General features: G+C 40.9%; 1 protein-coding gene across 1 annotated transcript; it reads right to left on the reverse strand.

The window, feature by feature from the left end:
- Positions 1 to 1,318: 1,318 nt before the first annotated feature.
- LOC133508500 (large neutral amino acids transporter small subunit 1-like) lies at positions 1,319 to 20,479 on the reverse strand. The gene is made up of 11 exons (XM_061834651.1): positions 19,970 to 20,479; positions 18,738 to 19,235; positions 16,814 to 16,939; positions 11,809 to 11,914; positions 11,532 to 11,576; positions 9,840 to 9,963; positions 9,617 to 9,720; positions 9,318 to 9,414; positions 8,041 to 8,190; positions 6,152 to 6,326; positions 1,319 to 3,932 (listed from the first exon to the last, which is right to left on the reverse strand). Exons 1-11 carry the CDS (start codon positions 20,031 to 20,033, stop codon positions 3,853 to 3,855), a joined length of 1,569 nt encoding a protein of 522 aa, XP_061690635.1. The 5' UTR covers positions 20,034 to 20,479; the 3' UTR covers positions 1,319 to 3,852.
- Between the last annotated feature and the right edge of the window lie 3,025 nt (positions 20,480 to 23,504).

Consider the following 23,504-nt stretch of genomic DNA (forward strand, 5'->3'; position numbering starts at 1 on the left):
AAAGCGAGGAAAAAAAATAAATACAACTCAATTGGGCTTCGTCGCTTGAAAATGTGAACGGAGCTTTTGCCAAATGGAAAAAGTGGTTTGCCTTCATCTTGTGGCATCTATGAGAGATTATAAACCTATTTGACACTGCAATAGATAGGTTTCCGATTACGCCATTTTGTGTGTCATTTAGGTAAAAAAAAAAAAAAAAAACACACGTAATAGGTGAAGCGCGAGGTTTTTTTCTATCGCTAATTTATCCGATTGGTCTAAAGGTGGTGGTGACGTCATTAGAAAACTGCATTTTCTATTTGCTATTGGAGAAGCGCAACGGCGCACTGTGCAAGAGAGAAAATCTACAGAAATCACTGTAATTTGAAACTATACTGATAAAATCCTTTACCAGATTTACTTGATGTGAAATATTTCTATTTTATTAAAAAGCTCGGGTACAAACGTTAAGAAAACGTACATTGTTCAACTATTGTGCCTGTCACTATATGTTGCTAGCACAGATACATGGAAAATACATTATTTGTTACAAATAAATTGGATTTTTTTTTTTTCTTTTCAGGATTGACACTAGTTTCCTACCAAGTGCGGATGTGTTGATAGTGGACTTAATGCATTGTGTTTGTTCTTATTCTCTCATCTATCTGAGTGACCACAGTGAAATGTCAGGGCATTTTTTTTTCTTGCACTATAGCCATTTTTTTTAATATGTAGACAATGGCCACTACTGCCAGTAACATAGATCTCCTATCAGCAACAGGTAGTACATTTAAGCAAACCTTCTATATTTTATTTGGACTCCTGTATTTAAAACACCCTGTAGTTGAGATAGAAGGTCAGAGGTATTAGTCCAATATTGGCTCTCGTGTGTCCTATCTGTAATATTATTCCCCACAGTGGTGCTGCTTCTACATCAGTCACCATCAGACCCTTTCATTTCCCCCCTCAGCCGGATATGAGTTTTCCTCACAGCTGCAGACACAAACATAGAAGTAATGAGATGAGACAAGGAAGGAGCAAGTATTTTACACCAATGGATAATCAGCCTCTTTTGAAGATACAAATACGCTTTAAAGTATTTAATTTTAAAGCTGCTATTTGTGCTTGGGGAATCGGATATTAAACCCTCCATAACGACACCTCTGCAATTGCAATTGCAACCTTAAGGTTTGCGTACGGTTGATTAAAACACAAATGTTGAATAAAAATAGCTCTATTGTCGCTTGTATCTGTCATGGTCACTGGTACACAAGTCTGACAAGAAATTGACAGAGGCGCCTTCAATTATATATCATACAATGACAACCAAACGCATGAATGACGCGCACACATCACATGGGGGTTGGTTCTTCACACTTTTTAGTGGACATTCATTGACTCTTTCTATATACACTGCTGTATATATTTGGATCCAATTTGTTCACCGAATACATTCACCAATCTGTCTATTGCTGTGCTTAATATTCATGGTTAAAAGGGAAGGCTTACAGTGCTCCCTTGTTTTCACAATCCATGTCCCACTTACTTTGAAGATTTAACAGTCAACCACAAAAATTGATGACCAATAACAGAATAATTGACTTTTTAAAAATTTTCTTACAGATGTTCTCCTCACAGGACAGTTAATCTATTTCTCTCCATCCTATCATATGCATTCGTTCAACACAAAGGGAGATGCTTTTCAATAGGCTGTTTCCTACAGGATTTTTCTATTAAAAACGCAAATGGCGTTGTTACTTGTGGAATATTCAAATTTGTCGTGATTGAAAATGCAGTTGTTTTGTTAGCTACATTCTATCAAAATCATTAAAAATTAATAAATACGGTAGTTCACTTTATATCGTGAATCAATATGCACTTTAGATATTTAACTACTGAATGAAATTAAGTACAAAAAAATCAACAATTAAGTTTGTTGCTACATTGCAATTGACTGAGAAGCAGCTCTAAATCATATGAGAAAATAAGCAGTGTATACCGTGTGACAGCTGTAAAGCGTTGGGCTCAAAGTTCTGAGTACCGGGGTTCAAATCCCAGCCCTGCCTGTGTAGAGTTTGCATGTTTCCCCGCGCCTACGTGGGTTTTCTCCAGGTACTCCGGTTTCCTCCCACATCCCCAAAAACATGCACCCCAAGTTGGTTGAAGACTCCAAATTGCCCATAGCTGTGATTGTGAGTGTGTTTGTCTCTTAGTGTCCTGCGATTGGCTGGCAACCAGTTCAGGATGTACTATGGCCCCTGCCTGATGACAGCTGGGATTGGCTACGGCGCTCCCGTGACCCTTGTGAAGATAAGCAGTTCAGAAAATGTATGTAAATGTATGTATATATCCATACTTTTTTTTTGCAAAGAAAACACAATAACCTGCCATTAAAAGGTTATAGACTGCTTTTTAATTTTGAAACGCGAACGCTTGAAAGTATGTAACGGATATACCTTGAAGCATGCATCATTTTTCAAAGGAGAGCCCACGAAATTCCCCTGGGATGCAACTCAGTTGGGTTGGGACATTCTGTCAAGTTGCAAATATCCGCACACATGATAGGTACACGCAATCCAAAATAGGAACACGGCAGTAACACTTGCAAAAATGGAGTCTGCTGCAGCAGAGTCATGGCTGAGGTTACCATTATGGGAGCGTTTGTGCTGCAGCCTTTCCCAGCTAACTTTGAGTAAGAGGCGGGGTACACGCTGGACTGCTCACCAGTCAGTTGCAAGGCAGAAAAACAAACTTTAAAAAACAAGACCTATAGACAATTGTCTTCAGTGAACTTAATCTGTATGTGGGGGAAGGCGGGGGATCTTGGAAGAAGATCCAAACTCCACAGAAGCACAGAACTTAGAAGCAGTCATAGTGACTGCGGAACATACTGTAAATCCATCCATCCTTCCATCCATTTTCAATAGCGCTTGTCCACATGGTCGCAGGAGAGGCAGGGTCCACGCTTGACTTCAATCATAGATAATCACATACAGACAATAATTCAGCAATTAAAATTCAGCATGTTCAATGGACCAAACGTTCGTGTTTTTGGAATGTGGCAGGAGGCCGCAGTATCCACGCAACTTGGAACATTCCCAAAAATGTAAACGTAAATCTTTGATTAATCGTTAGTTTCCTTCAAACGCAGAAAAACTTTGCCATTTTTACTTGTAACAGTAAACACAACAGCATAAAATCAGTGCGCACATATAAATACACATTTGTGCTTCGTGTACAAATGGATATGAAACAAAAAATATTCAAAGGGATCATTCACACATTCATTATATTAGTAGTGTGCAACTATCGGCTAACCACTTTACTTCTAATTTTCATCAGTTGTGTTAGTCTAGTCACACTAAGATTACACGTGTCATGTTTTTTTTTTTTTGTATTTCATCTCAATGAAACATTTTCAACATGCCCTTACAAAAATGTAGGAGGAAGTCACACTAAATTCCAGCACTTTATCGCTCTATAAGCATGTCTGACTGCTATATTTGGCTTTGATTTAAGGGAGAAGAGGGAAAAAGGAAATTTTTCCCGCCCCTGATTTTGTGTCAAATCCTACTAAAAAGTGTGTGAGAGCACCAACACTGAAACATAACTGTGTACAATTTAGGCCACTATAGTGTGCGTTGTATGCAGCTTTTCATAGTCTACAATGAATGCAATTAGTATGCACAGAAGCATGTTTTTGCAAATACACACTTTGAACAAAAGTGCATACATTTATGTAAACCCTCCTTGACCAAGTTTCTCCACAAAAGAAAAATAGAACAAAACGCCAAATACCACGAAAACTGCAAATGTTCAAGTAAACAAAATGTTGAGCCATGAGTTGTTGGGCTGGTTGAGGATCATCGGGCGTTAGTCCGATTCGTCGGTCTCGGTGCGCTTTTCCTCGGGGACGGCCAGGAATATCTTCTGGCAGAACATGGTGAAGATTTCTGAAGGTGAGACAGCTCATCATCATCGTCGTCATCATCAGTAAATACATACAGTATGACAAAGAGGGTTGAGTAAACAAGATGTACTCTATGTCATGCAACTTTTAACAATCACTGTGATTTGACTGGCACGTATGCACCCGCGCGCCATCGCACTCGCAAATCTGCACAGTCGAGCACGAAAAATCACGCACAGAAAATTTAGAGGAGTAGAAATACATGGATATTGAAAAACGTCACTTATTTTTATGTAGTCTTGATCAATGTTCCCTCTAAGCTGTTCCACTGCGCAATTACACACTTTCAGCGCACATGAAAACCGATCCAGCGAAGTCAACCACAGCCTGATGTCTTTTTTTTTTTCAACACAGTCTCTAACAACTGCTGCTCCTCAGCCTACTTCTACTTCCTAGTTTACCAGACATCGCCCACCTCCACTCTTAAAGGGGTACACTCATAATTACAAACAGAACAGACACCCGTAACTTTAGATCTGCGGTCATGACTGACCACACTCGTACATTTTTCAAATGTGAGTGACTGTTTTAAATAGTGTGTACCATACAGGACAAGCTCATTTGAAGCCAGAATGACATTGGCATCAGCCAAACGAGCATGTAATTCCACATCTTCTTACTATGATCTACACAATACTCAGAGTTAGGACTTTTGGAATAAGCCAGTCAGCAAATGAGGTACCACATTTAAAGAGGCCACATGACTGCTTTCGCATCCGTTCGTGCATTTTTAGTTGTAACTTTTACTGCCAATTTTCCAAGCTGTTTGCTTTCAATAGAATGAACACACGGCACAGAATTTGTGGCTTTGTCAGCATCACCTGGACTGCAAAAAGTGAAAGCGACTATTGAACAACCGTGACTACAAGAACACCGGAGAATCTCTGACTTGATCGGACGCCGTGAAATCTACAGGTATACTTTTCAGATTCTTAAATGGGGAGTTTTCATTATCTATGTTACGTTAGTGTTTATTCGATGTATTGACAAAGTTGAAAATGTTCCTTGTGGTTGTTAGAGCACAAAACTTACTGCATAAAAGTATTTCTGGCCTCAACAATCACACCTTTCTATGATTCGGACACAGTTGAAAGCTGCGCAGATGTGATTCAGTATGTGTTTTCTGTCTGGTCCGGAAAATGAGGTGGCTTGAACACACGCCAAATTTGTTTGTTGTTTAAGATAGCTAGCATACTTAGCTTTGTGGCAACCGTCATAGTTACCAATTCAACGTCATGGGATAATTGTAATTTAATTTTTTTTCAAATGCTGGGGATCATAATTTACTTTGAATAGTAATAAAAAAAAGATATATTTTGGCTGTTGTAGGCAAAGTGTTTTGGTGTAAATAAAGATTGTCTCAAGCGGCCACCGCTGCCGACATCTTTGTTAGCTTGTGCTGCAGCATTTTTCTCATTTTTCTGGGGTCCACATATGATAAACAGTACAAATAATCTATTAGTATAGAACATAGTGCATCAGTACGGCAGCTACGCATCATTCATTAATACAGTAGTTACCCAAAATACATTTAAACAAGTAAACAACGTTAAAAAAAAGATATTTTTATAAATTGATAGGATAAGAAGAATATTCATATATTCCCTGCAATTTGGATGGCACCCAGTTTGAGGTGTACCCTGCCTCTCGCCCAAAAATTGCTAAGCGAGGCTTCAGCACGCCAGTGACCCTAGTGAGAGTAAGTGATACAGAAATGCATTGATGCATGGATAAGATCTGAAACCAAATACTGTTAAACCAATAAATGTATTTTAATCTTCAAGCAAAATCTCTCAGATGAAGAGAGCATCAAGTGGACATAATCAAATCAAATCTTTGAATCCGTCCATTATCCTAACCACTTATTCTCAGAAGGGTCATAGAATGGTGTATACTTTTTCAAGGCAATGTCGCAGGAAATCGAGGCAAGAGGTCCGAGGAAGAAACGAGTTCTTTCAAAGTTCTTTCAAACCGTCTCGCTTGCCCATTGAACTGAGAGACAGCTACATCTCTGGGTGTTGACTTTTGCTCCTGACGGACAGACGGTGTTGCAGATGACACACTTGTGGTAACAAGGTCCACATGTTCTCTCTAGCTGATCTTCTTCCCACAATCTCAAAACAAAGTGTCAGCGATGCCTCCCAGCTTACACCTGGACAAACCCCCTTGTTTTCGTTTCATTTCAAAACAATATGAACTCACCGAGCATCTTCTTGACCACACGCGGCTTCTTCCACTTGTAGCCCAGCAGGTACGCCGGGATGCCCGTGAGAATGATGCTGCAGCCAATCAGGCACTCGGTGGGAGCCGCCCAGAAGGACACGATGATCATGAAGACGCAGCCAAGGACAAAAGCCACAGGGATAAATAACCAGATCTGTGGCAAGGTAACAAACAAAAAAATTATATAAACAGTAGTCTGTTTGATTGACATTTATTTTTGTCTGGGAATATCCTAATTGAAGTTATCGGTGAGCTGAAGGCTCTAAATTTTGACTATTTCACAATAATACTTCCCGGTGACTAGAATCACATATGTTACTGTGGCTGAAGAACAAAAGCATAGAGACTCTCATTCCCCAAAATGCACAAGTTAAGGCAATAAACAGACTCAACAGGCTCTCAGATATCCACACACACACAGTTATTATGACATAGCTACAAAAGCTAATGAAATGGACTTCTACCCAGACAAATGGACTCAAATCATACAGTCAAGTACCGTACGGTATGTGTGGTGCCTCAAAACACCAGGGGGTTGTAGTTTTTTCCACAACAGAGAGTTCGAATATGCGTGAGGGTCAATCCCCCGGTGTGACGGTGTGAGTCTCCGACTCTTGTTTGTTTTTTGTGAGTATCCATTTGAGTCTCATTCACTGTTTATGCGTGGCGGAGCAAAGGCAACACAGTTGAGTAGTAGTGTAGTAGTATTGTAGCAATTTACAATAGATAAATCATGTAGTCTCAAGTGTGTGAGAATATGAGATAAAAGTCTGGGTCCAGACCAAGTCAAGGTTTCATGCAGACGGAAGGGCAGTTGCTGACGAATTAGGTATGTGCAAAGAAAAAAAATTCCCACATAGGACACTTGTCACACTGTACGCAGCTACAACACTATGAAATTTAGGCATGATATTTTTGTCAATTTAGGGAATATTTGTTGGTGCTGTTTGTCACTTTGCATTTTCAGGTCTATTCATGTTCATGCTTTGTTCTCTTTTAGTCGGATCAAAATAAAGAGTATTTGCAAAATTATACATTTATGAAAAGGAAAATGTGCCATTTTGAAATTGGTAGACTGGTCAGCTACACATTTTGATAGATTTAGAGGTCTCCACTTTTGCCCCTGAAAAAACACTTGCAACTGGATCCCTCTGACTTTTAATGGAAGATCCCTGACGAAGACCTTCTGTGGTGCGATATAAGTACATAACAATGTACAGATGAAAATTTTAAAAGTACAGCAAAAGAGGATACTGTAAGTTTCCTCCTGAACCAGTTTTAAACGGTATACAGTATTATTTCTTTTTACCTGTTTGAATGGACAACGTATTGCATTGTCATAATGTCATCTCGCTTCTTTCTATCAGGGATTTCTTTTTACATTGTTTTATTCACGAAAATGGATACACTGGGCTTTGAATCTCATTAACGTTGTCTGAGTCATGAACAGTTGCCCCAATGAAAGGGGGCAAATATTGGGTTGGAGACTCATTTCATGAACACTTCGAAATCAATATATGAGAGGTAATTTGTCTCAAAACAATCATGAAATCAATATATGAAAGGTAATTTGTCTCGAAACAAAGATGAAAGTCAAAACACAACAAAGGACAAGAGTGGCCAGCTCCAAGCCAGGAGCAAAATTGACTGATTAAAATAAATAAATAAATAATTTTTTTGGGATTATATATATATATATATATATATATATATTATATATATATACACACACACACACACACACACACACACACACATATTGCTGAATTGATATGAAATACAAGCTGTTTCATGCAGACTGTTTGAAGCTCGGATGTGTCGGCTCCAGACCTCTCGGCGGGTTTCAGCACGCTCACACACTCTCCTACCTTTATTGGCCTTTTGAGGTTGGGCTTCCTAAATCGCAGCCAGAGCATTCCAGCGATTGCCATCCCAACACAGAGCCAAGTGAAGAAGCTGAACAGATTGATGACAGAGAAGATGTCCTGAGAGATGGCGTAGAGCATGGACAGCACACACTGCAAGTACAGACAAAAAGATCAGGTTAATCTTGCAAAAGTAGGCATAAGGAACCCGTTAATTTTGTTTTGCTCTTGGACTCTGCCTACCAGTTAAGAAGTGTAGCTTTAAATTTAACATACATATAGTGGTGAAACAACAAGAGGTGTCCGTGCTTGTCCACCAATATTACAAACCAGCAAAGTAGGTCAAGGTCAGTCGCCACAACGACCACATTCATTGTTCTTTTTACCTTTTTAGGTTCCTGGGCTGCAACAATTTAGTTGTATTATTCATTCATTCATTCTTTGCCGCTTATCCTCACAGGGGGTCGCGGGGAGTGCTGGAGACTATCCCAGCTGTCAACAGGCGGGAGGCGGGGTACACCCTGAACTAGTTGCCACCCAATCTTAGTTGTATTAATACACGTTAAATCAAGGTCCAGGGACCAAATACGGCCCACCACATAATTTTGTGTACCCCACGAATGCAAATCGTTTGCATCAACTTATGTGATATTCACTAAAGTCTGCATCAGAATTTGAAATAGTCATGAGTAATAACTAATAATATTGTGATCTTGTTTAACAGGAAGGCGGCACGGTGGTTCAGCTGGAAAGCGTTGGCCTCACAGTTCTGAGGTCCCGGGTTCAATCTCGGGCCCGCCTGTGTGGAGTTAGCATGTTCTCCCCGTGCCTGCGTGGGTTTTCTCTGGGCACTCCGGTTTCCTCCCACATGCCAAATGCATGCCACATTAATTGGACACTCTAAATTGCCCTTAGGTGTGATTGTGAGTGTGGCTGTTTGTCTCTATGTGCCCAGCGATTGGCTGCCAACCAATTCCGGGTGTACCCCGCCTCCTGCCTGTTGACAGATGGGATAGGCTCCAGCACTCCTTGCGACCCTTGTGAGGATAAGTGGCTAAGAAAAGGGATGGATGGTTGTTTAACAGGAACCCTGTTTCACGTTAAAGGGCACTGGAACGCGAGTGATGTCGCTGAATCTACAGTATAACGAGGTGTGTATGTTTCCAGTGCAGGAGTTTGGCTTTTACCTTTCAACCTTTCCATGGGTCAAATTCCACATAAGTGAGATTGTTATGGCTTGAAAAGCACATAAGCAGCGCTGTTATCCTAGCTGTTCTTACTGTGAAGATGAGGGATGGCACCGGTGTGAAAAGTTCTGTGTGGACCAGCCCCAAAGCAGCAGGAAGTTGACCCTCGCGGGCTCCAGCGTAGAACAAACTGGAACCAGTGGTACACGTTACATTTATTTATTGTCTCTCGTGAGTGACTTCATCTATCTCAATTGTGCTAGCAAAAACAGTCAGTTGATAGAAGCAAATGATTGTATTAAGTTTGCAGAACTTTTACAGCCACAGCGGGAAGGCATGTAATATAACCACCGCCAAATAATAATAATAATAATAATAATAATAATACATACCGTGCTGATGTGAACAGGGATCCATTTACAGCTCCAAAACAAGAAAGCCCCACAAACACTGGGATCAGCCACGACATCACACCCAGGTGGTACTCGCCAAAACTCTGCATACAGGCACAGAACACAGGTTGCATTTTAATGATAGCGACTTGGCAACAAGGCAACATGAGCTATATTTTTCAACAGTAACAAAACAACGGTTACTTTATGGATAATAACTCACCACGGCGACAGCCTCTGAGTCAATCATGTCTTGAGGAGAAATGGTTGTGAAGTAGGCTAAGTTGGTCAGGATGTACACAACCGTCACAACGGGCATGGAGATGATGATTGATAGGGGCAGATTTCTAGGTTGAAGAGGAGATTGGATCAGTACATATGCCAGCAGAGTTACAGTGAAGAAACAGCTAATTACAAGGAAAATTAAGGTGCAATCTCTCATTCAATAAAATTCTAGTATTACTAAAAAAAAAAAAAAAAAAAAAAAAATGAACCGTGATATTTCATTGAAAATGATCTTTTTTTTCCCCCAAAATGTGAAACAGAAAAGAAAACAAAGTACCACAATTACGTGGATAAAACCTGCAATCTTTAATTAGATACAATTAAAATGTTACAATTTAAAAAAAATTCATAATCTTAAGAGAATAAAGCCAGAAATGTTTATTTATTTCTCTCACTGAAAATTCTCCTCTCCCCAAAATGAAAATGAACGATACGGCAATAAAATCAGATTTATTTTGTGAAAAACATCCCAATATTACGAGATGATGATATTATCTGTCAAAATACTGATTCTGGAGGGAATGGTCAGTTCAAATTCAGACGCAGCAAGAACTTTGAAAATTGGATGATGGGTTGTGGAGTAAAAACAGTTGAACCGAATTATTTCTCAACATCGCCTTTATGTTCTTATTTCATCTGCTTGCAAGTTTCAGCTAAAAATATACAAAATTTCTTGTGCAGTGAAAAATCCCGATATGTAAATGTGTCAAAATTACTGCGACATTTTTAACTTCCATCATTTGCCCTAAAAACCTGACTTAACTGGCGTAAATGGAAGATTATTGGCGAGAAGAGCAGTTTGGGAAGTAGAAAATGTCACTGATATTAGGAATCAATTCTTTTTTCTTCAATTCATTTGTTCTGGAGGATTTTAGAAGCGTGTGAAGTGCTCATTCACTGTTTTTGGTAAAATTCCACAAAGATGGCAGCCATTTATCAAGTTCGTGTTATGAGAAAATTTTAGTTTTTTTCAGGAAAAAAATAATTACATTTGGATAAGGTAGTAATATTTTTAGAAAAGGTCAGGTTTATTTTCTGAGAAAGAAAAGAAAGAAAGAAAAAAGTTATATATAATAATATAATCATTGTGAAAAATTCCCAATATTGTGACATATATAAAATTACACTTAATAAAATTAAAGTATATTAAAATTAATATATTTTGTCATGTAAGATATTTGGAGTCTTTTCTATCTTAAAAATCTGTTTTCTACTCTGGTGAAAAAAATCTGAATTTTATAGGATTCTACTTCTATGATTATGAGACAATGCAGTCCAATTTTACTCAAAGAAAAAAAATCTGAGGAAAAAAAAACCACTTGTTTTCATCAGGATTTTTTTTTTTTCCTGGGAAGTCAAAGTATTGTGAAAATACATTTGTAATACTATCATGAAAAAGTTATGCGGCTAATTATTTTAACATCATGCAGTTTTAACATTATGAGAAAAATACTAGCTTTTTTTTTGTAATTTGTATTGTATAACTTTTTGTTTGTTTAACTATTCACACTCAGTATCATGCAAATGAGGAATGACAAGCATGCTTTTTCAGCGCTAAGAGAAGTCATGCTATAGGCAAATACTAACAGGAGACCCCTCCTCAAAACAACCTCCACCACATTTAAGTCACCTCTCTGGATTGATCATCTCCTCAGTTACGTAATTCAGGTAATTCCTGAAAACAGAACAAAGCAAACACATTTAAAATGTAGTTTTTTCAATATTCTGGTTGTACTTTGTAATGTTGTATGATGTTGTCACTACTATTACATCACTACTAATACGAAGATTATCAGTTAAAGCAGGGCATCAATGTCTTTTGTTAAGGCAGATTTCAAACGTAAAAAAAAATCACGAAATGGAACTATTTCTATTTCTGATAGGTAGTTGGGTCATATATGACTCACCAGCCTCCAAAAGCAAACAAACCACTGTACAGGGCCAAGACAATATTGTCAACACCCACTTTGCTGCCTTCAAAGGCGTTCTCTGGTTTCAGGTAGTGCACGTCACCTGCACACAGACACAGGAAGGTTTTCAATTGATTTAGCAGCTCTTCAGAATGGTCGACAAGCAACATGTCAACTTTACAACTCCACTATGATGTTGACTTTAGAGCAAGACATTGGATGGATAAATACTGTCTTCTTCATTTGAGGAAAATGAGATTATCAGACTTGTTATGCGTCACATTTTTGGCTTGCGGAGGAGCCACGGCCACTTGGAGCAACAGGTGGGGTGCTCTTATTTTGAAGGCCTGACATCAGGGGCTACAAGATGTTTACACAGGTGATACCCAAGTGCTGCCGAGCGGACCGGGAGGATCGTTGTTATCTGCTGTTGAGAATAAAAGCTTGTGTAGTGGAATATGCCTTCCTGTCTGTTTGGACTCCTTGAAACAACAACAACAGACACTATGAAAGTAGAAGGAGAGCAGGGAGTTTTTCATAATAATTTGCCAACACCACAAATTCCCACCAGGCAAGACTCACTGCTGTGGTAGGCTGAGGAGATGGACAGGTTTCACCATTTGGCTAAGTTGTGCAAACGTTACCTGGCTGAGCCAACAGCAAGCTCACTGAGCAAGAGCAAATTTTCTTGGGCTGGAAATATCAAGATGCTACAGCGAGACAGACTTCACCCAGTGCACGTCGATGCGCTTGTGTTCTTGCTTGTAAGTTCTGTCTGCATGAGCAGTCCAGAGCCAGTGAATATAAAATCTTGCAAAGTGTTCCCTTATCATCTCATTTTTTTAACTATAATAGTGTACTGAAAAATCGACTTCACTTTTTATCATCTCAATTTGAGAGTTTCCACTGCTCGCTAACCTAAAGCATAACCAGTGCAAAAGTAATTGCGTGTGCCAGCGTGTGTGTTTTGTTCAAGTTCCCGCCTAAACTTGTCTTCTTCAGATGGTAATGAGGACAACCACGGCACACGTGCATGACTCTCACACTGTGCTTTCTCTCGGGCTGTCTGAAAGGCCTCAATGTTGCATGCGAAAGCAGTCGGCAAGGGGTAGTCTCCATGGCAACACAGTGACGAGCACAATACTTGTGGGTGTGGCCTTGCAAATGAGACTGAGCAAGAAGCAGATGTAACGTGGCACAAGCAACGGCCATGCTGTTGGTCCGCCGGCTCTCCCATGTGAGGATAAGCGCCTCGGATAATGGATGGATGAAAAATAATAAAGGAGATCTTGGTGCCACTGTTGAGCGACTGCTTTGAGCATTGGCCTCACAGTTCTGAGAACCGGGCTTCAAATCCCGGCCCCAACTGTGTGAAGTTTGCATGTTCTCCCCGTGCCCACGTGGGTTTCCTCCGGGCACTCTGGTTTCCTCCCACATCCCAAAAACGTGCATTAATTGGAGACTCTAAATTGCTCCTAGGTGTGATTGTGAGTTGTTTCTATGTGCCCTGCGATTGGTTGGCAACCAGTTCACGGTGTAACCCGCCTACTGCCCGCGACCCTTGTAAGGATAAGTGGCTCAGAAATGGATGGATGGATAAAGGAGATAATCAGTGTACAGCAGTGTCATTTATAAATAATGCTTGGCTTAACAGTGTCTCTTGAAGACAACTGAAGAAGCCTCAGTGAAATCACCATTTTTGTTGTTGTTGTTTTTGACATTAATGGTGTCTCGTCATTTTTTACTTAGTATACGGCATCATTGTTATTGCAACCAGAGCTTGTAATTTTGCTGTCAGGCAGCACTTTTAAATGAGGCACGGTCTGATTTGAGCAATTCATTGCTGAGGTGTTCAACCGTGTATTTGGCGCCGCTCATTCAACCAGCACGTACACAAGCATGCACGTGAGTGCGCGCTCACTCGTGGCCGCCAACAAACGAGCTTGGCATCCACGCTCGGCTTCTGTGCAAACAACTTTAGGCTCGTCTGATCAGCTTCTCTCGTAAGTGATGGTCAACAGTTTGTGCATCATTAGAGACAAAAGGGTGAGGCCTCGCTGCTGATGTTATAAAATATCAGACCCAACAGTAACACCAAAAAATGGTAAAAATAGAAGCAATAAAAAGGAGATGAGTCCATTGGCTGTCCAAGTACTCTGACTTGCTCCCGCATTCCAAAAACATGCTAGTTAGGTACATTGAAGAGTCTTCCCTGTCCAAAGGTGTAAATTTGAGGGAATATGAATGAATATGTACAGTACTGTATGAATGGAGGAATAAGTACCAGAGTTTACACCATAAACTTCTACTACTTGCCAAGGAGTAAATTAAGGATAAGCACATTTTGTTGTTGTTTTAACAATGGTCACTTTCTTTTACACTAGCATGAGCAGAAGTACCTTTCAGTTTTTCCCGATCAGGAGTCGCCACAGAGAGTCACCCACATGATTTGTTTCCCCAGTTTTTTTTGCTGGATGTCCTTCCTGACATAACGCTCACATTTTTATCGGGGCTTGGCCCGACAGTGGTTAGGTATTGGTGTTAATGTGACTACTCAGCAGAATAAAATCTATTTTTCCATTTTCGACCGCGCTTGCCCTCATTAGGGTCGCTGGTGAGTTAAAGTCTATCCCAGTTGACATAGGGAGAGAGGCGGAGAACACTCAGAACATAGAGACAAACCACACATCTCGTTCTAACCATTTGGCTCACGGAATGTCATGGCTAATGAAACTGTACAAAAGACCATCGACATTTACTCGTTTGAAATGGCATCAAGGAAACATGATGAAGCAAAAATACCAGTGCACCCCCAAAAAGAAACATTGCGAGGTAGAAACATAACTACCCGTAAATAAAACAAGTTTGCCACCCTGTATTTAGACTCTTCACTTAACTTAGATTGTTGTACAATGTCAGATGAAGCCGGAATAACCGGAACGTGAACTCCACACAGGAAAACTGCAGCCAACCCCACAATTGAAAGGCAGACGTACTCCTCCACCATGCTGTACATGGTTAAATAATACTTCAAATTAGAGAGGCGCAGTATGGGCATAAAAAATTATATCCGTATCATTATTTGGTCATTTGGGTAATTTAATATCCTGATCAGGATTTCCTGTATATCCCATTATACTATAGTATATTTCCTTAAAATTACATGACATTATTGGCAAATTTCTGATCTCATCTCCACTTATTCATAAACCATATATTTTCTACAGACCACACAACAAACCTTTTAACACAAGTATTCAGTGGCCGAATAAATGCCACTGAAAATGTCCTTCCATCCATTTTCAACACCGCTTATCTTAGTCAGCGTCACACGGCACTGGAGCTGATCCCAGCTAACTTCGGACACCCTCATCCAGTCGGCAGTCAGTCACAAGGCACTTATTGAGCTCGTGCACGTGATGTCACCATTTTCATGGCGCCATATTGCCGGTCAAAGACAGCTGCTCAACATTGTGGGAGACATTGAACCAGAGGAGAATATTTACAATACCCGAGACCTGTTGTGCTGTTGGTTGTCACAACAGACGAGACAGATATTCAAAGAGATCATTCTATGGAATACCAACTAAAAAAAACAGAAAATGTAGATGGATTTCGGGAACCAACATGATGCATAGTGCCCAACCAAAATACGCACACGCCTGTGTAGCGATCGCTTCATTTCAGGTAGGAATTATTCTTCTCAATCTCAAATCACCAAAAAGTATTTATAATGCTAAATTGGCTCATTTGAGAACAATGCGTTTAAAAAGAGGTTTACGAAGGTGAAGTGTGGCCACAATCGCTTCCGTGTAGGTTCCGTGGAGACGACTCCGTCATCTTTTTTTTTTCCAATCATAGTTAATGAATGCGAGTTTGTGTAAAACCAGGAGTCATTTATTTAAATATTGGTATTTGTATTTAATACTAGCTGAAAAGATCGATGGATTCCGGCAAAGGTTAAGGTGTGGCCGAACACTTCCGTGTTCACGAGCAGTCAACCCGTCACTATGTGGGATTTATTCCTTATTGAGAACAGATCCAGCAAAAAAGTATTTCTATGCGTCCAGACTTTTCTACGCTTTCAAACTTGTCCGTGTAAATATCGACGACTTACTCATCTGACCCATGTGTATATAAAGTTGTCCAATACAAGCGGAAGTCAATTCACAGTGCAATTTCTTATCGGCGAAAAGATCGACTCCGGCATTAAATACGGGTCCTCTATGCCGAGTTTATCTCTTTTTTTCCATGCACCTTCGATTATTTTCACCTTTTAAATGTCTAATGGTATCTGACAAGACCCTGGGCATTGTGCTATAAGACATATTTTCGTGTCATCTCCAACCGACTTAGCATTGAACAATCCTTTGTTAGAGCGGCAATATGGCGAGGTAAACAAAAGTCACGTGACGTTATGACGTAAGTACACAAGCTCGATAGCAATTCGCACTCACATTCCCACCGTCACTGAATTGGAACTGAGCGCGCGCTACCCACACCAAAGTCAGCCAAGAGTACCACTACACCTTCAGTGACCTCATTGAAAATATCACCACTTTTCAAGGAATACAGTAAAGTCCAAAGGCCTTCATGTAACATTCAAGTATGGCTCCCTCTTATCAATTAAAAGTGAACCTTTTCAGAGGCTGAGTTTTAGGGACACAAGATTGTCAGCTTGTTTCTAAAGGCTTGACTGTGACGTTTCAGTTTCAACAGTCAGAGCGCCGTGTTGAAAGAGGAAAAGGCGGGCAAAAAAGTGACGCAGAATATTGTCCTGCATAGATACAGTTTACAAATAGATGGCTCTGTGTGTATTGTGTTAAATCTGGTGCAAGCATCTGATCATGTCTTTTGATATTGATTAATGTACGTGCAGATTGTCCGTAAAGAACAACAAAAAGGACAATATTTTGTTGTACTGCACACCTCTACTTCAAATATTAAAAATTTTCTCCGCTGTACATGTAAATAAAGATTTTTTTTTTCATTTGGGACTCACCTGTGAAGATCTGTATGAAGCCAAAGAGAATGATGATGACCAGCGCAAGCAGTTTGGACACCGTGAACAAGTCTTGGACCTTGGTGGCGGCTTTCACACTGATACAGTTGACAAAGGTCAGGGCAGCTGCAAGGAGGAGAGGCGCAATGTGAAACTGAAGCCTCACTCACCTGTGCTACAGGTGTTATCTCTAAAATCCAAATACCTAGCAGTTATTTACCGAGATATTTAGGCATCTGTAATGTATTTGAGCATGTATTTTTCTGATAGTGACACAAGAATGTTACACGTTCGTGCACAAAGTTTTCTTCAATCAAAGTCAGTCCTGAAGGCCGCGTGCGACTCGTAATGTCACTGCCCACGCTTGCGTATTCATCCCACTTCTAACTTGACAAAACATTCATCTATCCATTTTGTTTCCCACTTATCCTCACGAGGGTCGCGGGGAGTGCTGGAGCCTATCCCAGCTGTCAACGGCCAGGAGGCTGGGTACACCCTGAACTGGCTGCCAGCCTATCGCAGGGCACACGGAGACAAACAGCCGCACTCACAATCACACCTCAGGGCAATTTAGAGTGTCTAATTCATGTTGCATGTTTTTGGGATGTGGGAGGAACCAGGAGTGCCTGGAGAAAACCCACGCAGGCACAAGGAGAATGTGCAAACCCCACACAGGCGGGGTCGGGAACCAGGGACCTCAGAACTGTGAGGCCAACGCTTTACCAGCTGAGGCACCGTGCCGCTTGAGAAAACGTATTTCGGTAAATTGCAGGTGTTTTTGCTATTGTTTTGGGTTTGCACATGGCAACATTAGTATGGTAACGAGTAACTACAAAGCATGCATCATGTTCTCTCTCACATACACTTTAACAATAAGTCTGGCCAGCAAACAGCTCCTTCGTTCAGTTATTTTTGTGAAAAAAGCAAATAATGTTTCTGTCAGGCCTACATGTGTTGTTGTATTTTCACTTAAAAACTGAACTGGTGGCCATTGAGCTTGCATTTAAATGTGATCTGTTCCTTCTGAACACAGCTACATGACAATTCTAAAAGGGAGTGCACCCTTGTGCAGCCAGATTTATTTTTTGTAATTATCTTAAACTTTGTTTAACGAGGTAAAAGACTAATTATAACAGGACAGAACAACAAGTCCAAGTCACTCGCATTCAAGTTCATTTCGGTTGTTTGTTTTTACCTCCCCTTTTGAAAAGCTACAAAAATCAATTGTGTTGTACAAATTCTAGCTCATATTAATGGTGGCAAAAAAATTTAAAATGATTCACCTTGGTCAAAATTCTTTTACAACTTCAACACCTGATATTTGAATATGGGTGTGTCTACTTTTTATATCCTCAGCAGCCTTCTTCCTGTTTTTGTAATCTGTTTAACCAGCGGAAACACAAGAGTATAAGACCAGTTCTTGGAGCTAAATTCGCCTTAATCTGTTGTTTTACAAAGATTTTTTTTAATACAGATTGTATTTATTATGCTTTCATTAAAATTATATTGTTCAGCAATATCTGAATTTGTATTGCATATTGAATTCAGTCTTGTTGGTGTTTTTTTAACCTTCATGCTCATGATTGAAAAATTGGACCAACAGTTACTCACTAGTTCCTCAGTACTTGAGTAATTTTTTTCACGAAGTACTTTCTAACCCAACTCATTACCTGGAAGACTACTTTTGACTTTTACTCGAGTCATATTATTCTCAAATGACAGAACTCTTACTGGAGTACAACAGTTGGTTACTAACTGGAAACGTTTTGAGAGCATCTAAGCCAATATATTTACTTCTTGACTTCTTAAAATTCAATGTAGCGCAATTTGTCATTGTTCTTGTTTTTGTACACAAGTATCCGTACTTCTGCGAGAGTACGGAGTGGGAGCTCTTTGGCTCGCTGCGCTTCCAGAGGGTACTCACTGAGACACAGACAGGCGATGAGCTTGGCGGCACTGTCGGGCACAGCACAGTTGGGGTAGATGGGTTTGAGGAGGTACGTGGCAAACACCAGCGACACCACGTACTGCGACGACGGCCGGATGATGAGCATCTCCACCCACAGCTTGAGGAAGGCGGCCAGCTCGCCGTACACCTCCAGGATGTACGTGTAGTCGCCGCCGGACTTGGTGATGGTGGTGCCCAGCTCGGCGTAGCAGAGCGCCCCCATGGTGGAGATCACCCCGCAGACGGACCAAATGATCAAGGAGAGTCCGGCCGAGCCCGTTTCTTTCACCACGCCCGTCGGCGTGACGAAGATGCCCGAGCCGATGATGGTGCCTATGATCATGCCCACGCCGTTGAAGAGGGTGATGCTGCGCTTGAGTTCGATCTTCTGCTCTTTGCCGGCTGGCGGGTCAGACGGGCTCAAGGGGGCCGACGGAGGAACTCTCTCGGCAATCTGGTCATCTTGTTCTGGGTCTGCTTCCGCACATGCAAGAACATTGGAAGACGGTACCAAAAAGTTCATAGGTTTAATTGCAATGGCAGGAGATCGACTGGACTGTTTTCTGTCTTTGTAGTTTGTGTTTTATATTAAATACAGAGTAGGGATACAGTTGAAAATATACTTGTGCCATTCTATATACGTAAAAAATCATGGGTGTGAATTTTATGCGCCGCGCTATGCAGCTCGAAGCACGTCTTGCTTCCTGCATGATTTAAAGTCTCGCCCTGAGGGTTCTGTGCGTGTTCAAGGTCATGCATTCATACATTTACTGTACATAAATACATATAACGAGGACCTTTACACTTTCCAATGAGTTTGTTGTGGCCTCCATCATTTTTTAATGCGAGAGTGTGGACAAACTGGCATGGCTTTGACCCACCCAACTAAAGACGCAAAGGATTCTAAATTTGGCTTTTTTTTTTTTTTTTTTTTGTAAACATGCTGGTAATTCCAGAATGCAATCCTGTCCTTTCTTCCCTGTGTGTTAAAAAGAGCTCGGAGGAGGAAGAGAGTTCGGTTAAATTCTAATGGACCGCACATTTTTATACATTTGAGTCACCTGTGTTTGCAAATACGCACATACCTGGCGGAGGAATCACCTTTGCCTCGCAACATTGCGTCAGCCCACATGGAGTATTAGCCTCGCGCCATGTGTCGCATCGTGTATTGTACTGTATTATAGAGTAGTGTAGTGTAGTGTACCTACCGCCCATCTTGTCCTTGGTAACGCTTTCCCGGCTGCTCCGTAATTTCAGCTCCGGCTCGGCCATTATTTGCTCTAAATCTGGATCCACTCGTTGAAATTGCAGCCCCTTCTTTCCTTCTTACCTTTGCGTTGTCTTCTTCCTCCTGTCTGGCTGTCCTCGCTCGCTCTCACACACACTCAGACATGTACTGTACACTCTCCTCACTGCTTTCTCTCTGCCTCCTCCCTTGGACGTCACTGGACTAACAAGACCCCATCTGACCCGGATCCTCTGCCCGTCTGCCCTCGTCCCCGGCGTTCCACCTTGTGATGCTGAAGGTAGCTCTCGCTAAATGGTGGCCGAACGCAGATGGTTGGAGGTGGGGGTGCCTGGGGTGGAGGTGGGTTTAACAGCAGACGCATTTAGGCCGACATGTGACGCTCTAATCCATTTGTGCACTGTTGGATAATCCAAGCACAGACTGATCGTTGGGGGGGCTGGACCGGTGCTCCTTCTTGGTGGTGACAACAGAGAGAGGCATATTTTTTTGACTCAGGTCACGAAGTAACACGTCAGATGAATACCTTCTAGACCTTTTCTTCTTCTATTTTTTTTAACACAAAGCAACAGAAAAATGATCATCAAATCTTTCTGTCACATTATACTTTTTATTAAAAAAAATTACATTCCTAGAATGTTGGCTAATTGAATAACTGAAAGAGCCTTTGTAAATAAATACTGTACAAATGTAAGTATCCATTATGAGAAAGAATCATGGGGGTGTAGTTCTTAAAGGCCTATACTTTTTGTCAGCCAGTTCCAGATTTATCAATTTATTGTGTAGTTTAAGTAGATTTGACTACATTACAATTATATCTTTTAACTTATGGAACAGAAGATTAAAGAATCACACTGTAACACGTGTTAATTTCCTAAAATGTATTGGAGCATAACAACTCCAGCAACCCGTGACCCTTAATCAGGATAAGCAGTTTTGACACTTTAAGGTAGGGGTGTCAAACTCATTTTTGGCGCGGGCCACATTGTAGGTACGGTTGTTGTCTGTGCTTTAAAGGAAAATAAATACATGAATAGATAAAATTATAGTGACAAAATACATTCTTTTGATTCGGTTTTAAATCATTCTAAAAGCATATCAATGATTAATTTACCTTTATGAATATTTATTAGTTTCAGAGACTTTAAATAATGGTGGTTTTCAATCAAGAATAATTTGAATACTAAAGTTCATTTGGGAAATTCTGAGGTGTAAATGTGAAATTTACCTTATGAAAAATGCAATTCACTCAGGTTTTTTTTTTCATCTCTTGACTCATAAAATTTTATTTTCCTTTTCAAGTGTAATTGTATATTTTGTTTTACATAGAATGTATTTTTCAACTTCTTTCCAGTCCAGAGTGTGGCACTAAAAGGATATTTCTAAAAAAAATTATAATGTCAGTTTCAGATTCATTTTTATAGAAACATTTATCATCAACATCAAGGAACCATGCGCCACGGGGGCGCTCTTTCCCCGCGTCCCTGGAGGATCTGAGGCACACCCGACTTGGAATGACTCGCGGCTGGCGGGTGAGTTCGACGTATGATGTGGGGGAAGGCCCCCAGAACCCAGTTATTATTATTTTTTTTTTTTATGTCCAGCGAAGAGGCTCATAAAGAAGTGCATCGGTGACAATGCACTGCAAGACTCTCTTAACTTTGGTTCTTTTTTTTTAATATGAGAGTCAGTAGATCAGAGGCAGGCAGCAAGCCACAGTCACCCTCGGCAACGGCGATCATTGATCACAATATAAACAAATACATGCATACATGACAACACGAAATATACTCACCAACAATAATTTCTTGAAAAAAATTATCATAGTTTTTTTTTTCTTTTTGGTCGACATTTTTAAACATTATGTCACTAAAATGATACCAAATGCATTAATTCTACAATCAGTGGTGGGGTTTTTTTTTTGGTAGACATTTGTAAACATTGTCACTAAAATGACACCAAATGCATTAATATAACCATCATGAATGTCAAAAATGTGCATTCGGAGATTAAGCCCCGTTCTGTCAATGCATAGCAGCACACTTGCATTACTATTGTTGGTGACAAAGGCGGCTCGACGTTGCCAAGCTCAGTTCCGTGCGAACGTCTTTGCTTCCGGTGGCCAATCGAGCCGCCAACCGCATTACGCGGTGCACTTTCTGCTGTGTGTCCGGGGACTTTCCCCTGAGCAAATGGAGAGAAACTGCGTCCTCTGTACGTAGCTCAGAGTGCAAGCCTTCTGAATGCCCGGATGATGCTGTGGCGGAGTCCCATATAAATAGAAAAGCGAGCGAATAGTAGTTTTAATTCCGGTCTCAATCAAAACCACTTGGCTTGAGAGAGCTAAACGTAAACGGGGAGAAGTGGGGTGACAAGCTACGCTTAAAAGCGAATAGCATGGACAATTTTCTGGGAACACAACTAAAACGAGGGACTGAGAGCAGAAAGGTATTGTGGGAAATACGAACCCGCTTCCGCTTTTTGGTTGCGTCGTTGTTGTGCTCAAGCGTCAACGTCAGCGTTGGCGTCTACAGGACACGCCTTGCTCGAAAATGATTGGCTTCGGAAGACTCGCTACTGCAATATGATTGGCTGATATATACGAGCCCACTGTTGACAGGCGGCAAAAGGAAGATGCGACTTTAGTGTGGTGGGTTTAATAGAAGTTCCACGAACTTTAACCATCCCTAATGAATAGGGTTCAAATTACGCCTTCTTGTGTGTCATAGAGGTCAGAGAATACAGGTGATAGGTGAAGCGTGAAGTTTTTTTCGATCGTTAATTTATCCGATTGGTCTCAGGGTGGCGGTGACGTCATTGGAAACCTAGATATGACATAAATTATTCTGTAACCTCGTTGCTCTCTGTATGTATGTACATTAACCCTGAAATGACCTATGTTGATTTTATCATCACACACCTAGTAATGTTGTACAGGACCACACGACTACAATTCCCAGCATGCATTGTAACATCCACGCGTGCACTCTTTCAATTTTGAATACTTGGATATACATAATGAACGAGAAAAGCATAGGGCTGTATGAAGTGAGAGAGAATGATTACAAACTAAGGTATCGTTTTTTTTTTTTTTTTTTAATTTTTTATTTTTTTTAGATAACACCGTTGCATAAAAGCGTTGCTGTATCTCCGTTTCTTATATTCATTCGGGGCAGCAGCTTGTCTTCCGTGGGAGGAAGCTCATTGTAGAGGTCACGTGCTGAGTGCTCGTCACTCCACCAACCACCTCGGGGAAGGTCTGAGACAAGAGCCAATCGCCGCCCTTGCAGGGCGTCACCTGATACGGGTGAGCGAGCCAACAGAAATCACTGGTCGTTGTGCCGTCGTAGCAGGAGAAGCCAGAGGGCGCTCTTCCACAGCGTCCCTGGTGGATGTGACGCACACCCGACTTGGAACGACTCGCGGCTGGCGGATGAGTTCGATGTATGAGGTGGGGCAAGTCCCCAGAACCCAATTCAGACTACTCTCCTCCCACT

Source organism: Syngnathoides biaculeatus, chromosome 2 (genome assembly GCF_019802595.1).
Source record: "Syngnathoides biaculeatus isolate LvHL_M chromosome 2, ASM1980259v1, whole genome shotgun sequence".
NCBI classification, from domain to species: domain Eukaryota; kingdom Metazoa; phylum Chordata; class Actinopteri; order Syngnathiformes; family Syngnathidae; genus Syngnathoides; species Syngnathoides biaculeatus.

Excerpts from the sequence above, each read along its gene's own strand:
- LOC133508500 (XM_061834651.1), bottom strand. The coding sequence starts at position 20,033 with ATGGCCGAGCCGGAGCTGAAATTACGGAGCAGCCGGGAAAGCGTTACC. Across the intron at positions 11,915-16,813 it reads CTTCATACAGATCTTCACAG|GTGACGTGCACTACCTGAAA; the intron begins GTGAGTCCCAAA and ends GTCTGTGTGCAG. Across the intron at positions 11,577-11,808 it reads TTGTTTGCTTTTGGAGGCTG|GAATTACCTGAATTACGTAA; the intron begins GTGAGTCATATA and ends TTCTGTTTTCAG.